Source organism: Crocodylus porosus, unplaced genomic scaffold (assembly GCF_001723895.1).
Source record: "Crocodylus porosus isolate Cpor-Errol unplaced genomic scaffold, CroPor_comp1, whole genome shotgun sequence".
Lineage (NCBI taxonomy): Eukaryota > Metazoa > Chordata > Crocodylia > Crocodylidae > Crocodylus > Crocodylus porosus.
This window is the reverse complement of record NW_017728906.1, coordinates 150,295,402-150,298,975: the sequence shown is the minus strand read 5'-3', so window position 1 is coordinate 150,298,975 and position 3,574 is coordinate 150,295,402. Positions and strand designations below refer to the sequence as shown.

At 39.6% G+C, this 3,574-nt stretch overlaps 1 protein-coding gene across 1 annotated transcript in view; it reads left to right on the top strand.

The window, feature by feature from the left end:
- The first annotated feature begins 669 nt into the window (after positions 1 to 669).
- The window catches only part of CPB2 (carboxypeptidase B2), a 29,364-nt gene continuing 26,459 nt past the window's right edge, over positions 670 to 3,574 (top strand). The window contains exon 1 of the mRNA XM_019529915.1: positions 670 to 790. Coding sequence (XP_019385460.1) covers positions 720 to 790 — 71 coding nt within the window. The 5' untranslated portion in view covers positions 670 to 719. The remainder of the gene's footprint in view (positions 791 to 3,574) is intronic.

Below are 3,574 nucleotides of genomic sequence, written 5' to 3'. Positions count from 1 at the left end.
GTCTGGTGTGACGACCAAATTTCCTAACGTGTCCTGCAGGGGCCCCACATTACCTGGAAACTTCTTTTTGCCCCCTATGTATTTAAAAAAGGACTTTTTGTTGTCCTTGATCCGGGTAGCTAGTCCTAGTTCCATCTCCGCCTTGGCCTTCCTGACTGCCCCCCTGCATCCCCGAGCAACTGTGGTATATACACCAGGGTGACGGCCCTTCCCTTCCATTGGGTGTACACCTCCCTTTTTGCTAGGAGACATTCCCGGATGCTTTTGGTGAGCCATGGGGGCTTATCTGCCCTCCTGCTCCCTTTGATCCATGCTGGGCCTTCACATTAGGCCATGTTTTTTTCTAGGCATAATACAAGGCATCATTCATACTACAGGGTGATGATAAAAAGAACTTAAGTATCAGTGTGCTGTTGTGTTTAGTCCTGAGGTCTGTAGCCACAATAAAGTAATATAAGAGCTCAGAAGACAAAGTGACCTGTCAATACTGGAAGACTAAAATGTGCCATACCACTTCCAGGATTTGCTTCATCAATATGAACAGACTCTCCCACAGGAGTTAAGGCATATTGACTTAGCCACAGGGAGGAGGGGATGGTGGCAAGAGATTGTATTAAATTTTAACCAGTCTTTAAATAATGGTTTTTGAAATCAATAATGTAGGTCCTGAACTCTTGGCTTCTTTAATTGCACTTGGTTCCACTGCAGACACTGTTGAGATGAAGCTTTACCTCTTTGCTTTTACCCTAGCTTTATACGTTCAGCAGAAATATGTCTTCACTCTTCAAAGGTAACCAATTTACCGCTGCTATTTGTATGCTAGTGTGAGGGGCAGGGCAGACTTCCTGACTGAAGCAAGATAACCGGGAGTGCTATTAACAAACATTTGACAAAGGTCTTTGATTATTTATTGCTTTTGTAATTGGATATGTAGTTCAATATAATATATAGATGATGTACGCAATGAAATTATTATAGGTTTTCTTTGTGACGATAAATCTTATGTTTTTAATCCCATTAAGATATTCTTTTTGAGCTAAGTGCAAATCAATTCTGTTCATTTGATGCTTTGGAATGCCAATAAATGGCATCCTAAATCAGAAAAAATAATTTGCTCTGTTTGCTTTAAAACAAGGCCTTAAATGAATTACTTCTTGAGGTGGAGATAGAAACCATTTCTGAAAGTGCTAACAATCTGTTGTCTTTCTGAAACTGTTTTTATGATTGTTTTTCCTGCCATAATTCATTTTAGAATAAAAATTCATACTTGTACAATGTCTTAAAAGCCACTTTATTGTCTATTGATAAGCTTCAGAAATGCCTGAAACTAAAAAGCTTTAGTAAAAACATGAAAACATGTGCCATGAAAAGGAGACAGACAAAGAGCCTGTATTTTCTAATAATCATTAGGTTTTAAAATCTGAAATGTGGTAATAAAAAAATAGAAAATTTTGTAACAACGTTGAACAAACCCAGTGACAACCATAATAATCATTATATAGTACCTACCATTGTCGGATCCCCAACCATTATGGAAAGGTGAACTAAGCCTATTATGTGGTTTGCTCAGATACACACATAAGTCAGTGGCAGAATTGAGTACAGAATTGAGTCCAGTTTATTTAGGTCTCTAAACACTTGAACATACGTATGTTTTAAACAGAGGATTGTTTATCTTGTCTTGTGCTTTAATCAGATTTTGCAAGTTACCAAAATACAGATTAGCATTGTGTAAAATAGGGAGAGAGAAAAATGGATTCATATAAATAAACTTTGGAGTGAATTCAGTAGAGCGATACTGATTTACACCAGTTGAAGATATTTAAACAAAACATTTAGGATTTGACCTGGTCAGTAGAAATGCCATATTGCCAGCTCCAAGAAAGCAAAAAACCACAAGTCAGCCTTCCCACCACAGAATCATAAGATTGGCTGAAAAATCATACTTAAAAGCTAATAAATTTGCACCAGTATTTGACTACTAGCTCTGATGTATTCAGGATACATGATTACAACATTCTTTCTGCAACTACAAAAACTATATAGCATTTAATGAAGCAAGCTCTTTCTCACAAAAGCTTACAAATCTCTGACTCAGCAAGTCTATAAGGTGCCTCTTTGCCCTGCCTTCTATGAAGACTGTAAGTTAAATCTGGCATCTATAAGAATAATATAATTATTGCAAAAATCTGAATGAAGTTGTGAGGCTTGCTAAGGCTTATCAAACCATTTAAGGAAAGGGAGAAGGCTTACAAGCGGGGAACAGACTCCTCTACTTGTAACTCTTGTTCTCCATCCACATGGAACCTTAAACATCATGGCTTCTTGTCATGGAGAAAAGTTTGATGTGCTAAGGGAAAAGCTATGAAGAGTGATGGAAAGAAAGGCACACCACGTTGAATGGAATTAAGGGCATCCATAGCTTCTGAAAGAATCGGTAACAAATTCCAGGTCACTATTATTATTATTACTATTATTATTTTTATTATTATTTTAAAATACATTTTGCAATACTCTGCCAACTGGGAGCCCTGGTCATAGCAGGACCCCATTGCAATAGGAGTTGTACAAAAATACAACAAAAGCCTGTCCCTGTCCTGGATGACTTTACAATCTAAGTATAAGCAAGAGAATACAAACAGATACAGACAGGTACACAGGGGAATTTGAGGAAACAACAAAACAGGATTGGTCAGCATGACAAGCCTAAGAACAGTATGTGTCAAAGGCAGCTGACAGGTCAAGAAGGTTGAAGATGGCGTGATGGCCCTGAGATTGGGTTAAAAAGGGCCGTTAGAGCCTTTAGCAAAAAGAAGTTCTGTGAAGTGTGAAGGTTGGAAGCTACATGGGAAAGGCTGCAGGACTGAATTGGGAGAAAGAAACAGAGAAAGTGAGCAGCACAGGTGTCACTATGTTGCAGACCACAGCATCTCAAACTTCATTGTTGCAGGAGATGCAGTACTCAGTTTTCCTGCTTATCAAGGTCAAGCACCTGTAAAATAAGTGAATCCCACTTAATTTGAGGCTTTATTACTCTGACTACTGCATATCAAAATGACACTGTTATGCATTTCCTACTGGATTTTAAAGTACTATCAGTAGTCACACTACAACAACAAATTACCAAAATTAATTCTGTGATGCACTGGCATTGGGTTAGTTTGTTTTCTTTTGTTTGAGTGTGGGATGCCTGCAGGTAAAAGTGCTGCTCAGCCTGGTACTGACAACAGGGGACGACCTAATCAGCAACCTAACAATCGAAGGGAAGCTGGGTGACAGCGACCATGAGCTGATCACCTTCACCATCTTCCATAAAGCTGGCAAGTCAGTCAGCAATACAGAAGTCAGGAAAGCTGACTCTGACAAGCTGACAATGACAAGCACAGGAGGCTTGTCAGTGAGGCCCTAAAGGACCACAACCCAAAGGGGAGGGGAGTTCAGGATGAGTGGCTGCACCTCAAGGGAGCAATCCTAGATACACAAGCTAAGTCTATTCCATCTCGGAAGAAAGGCAGCAAAAGGGCACAGCAGCCCCCTTGGCTCTGCAGGGAACTGGTGGACCTCCTGTGTCTAA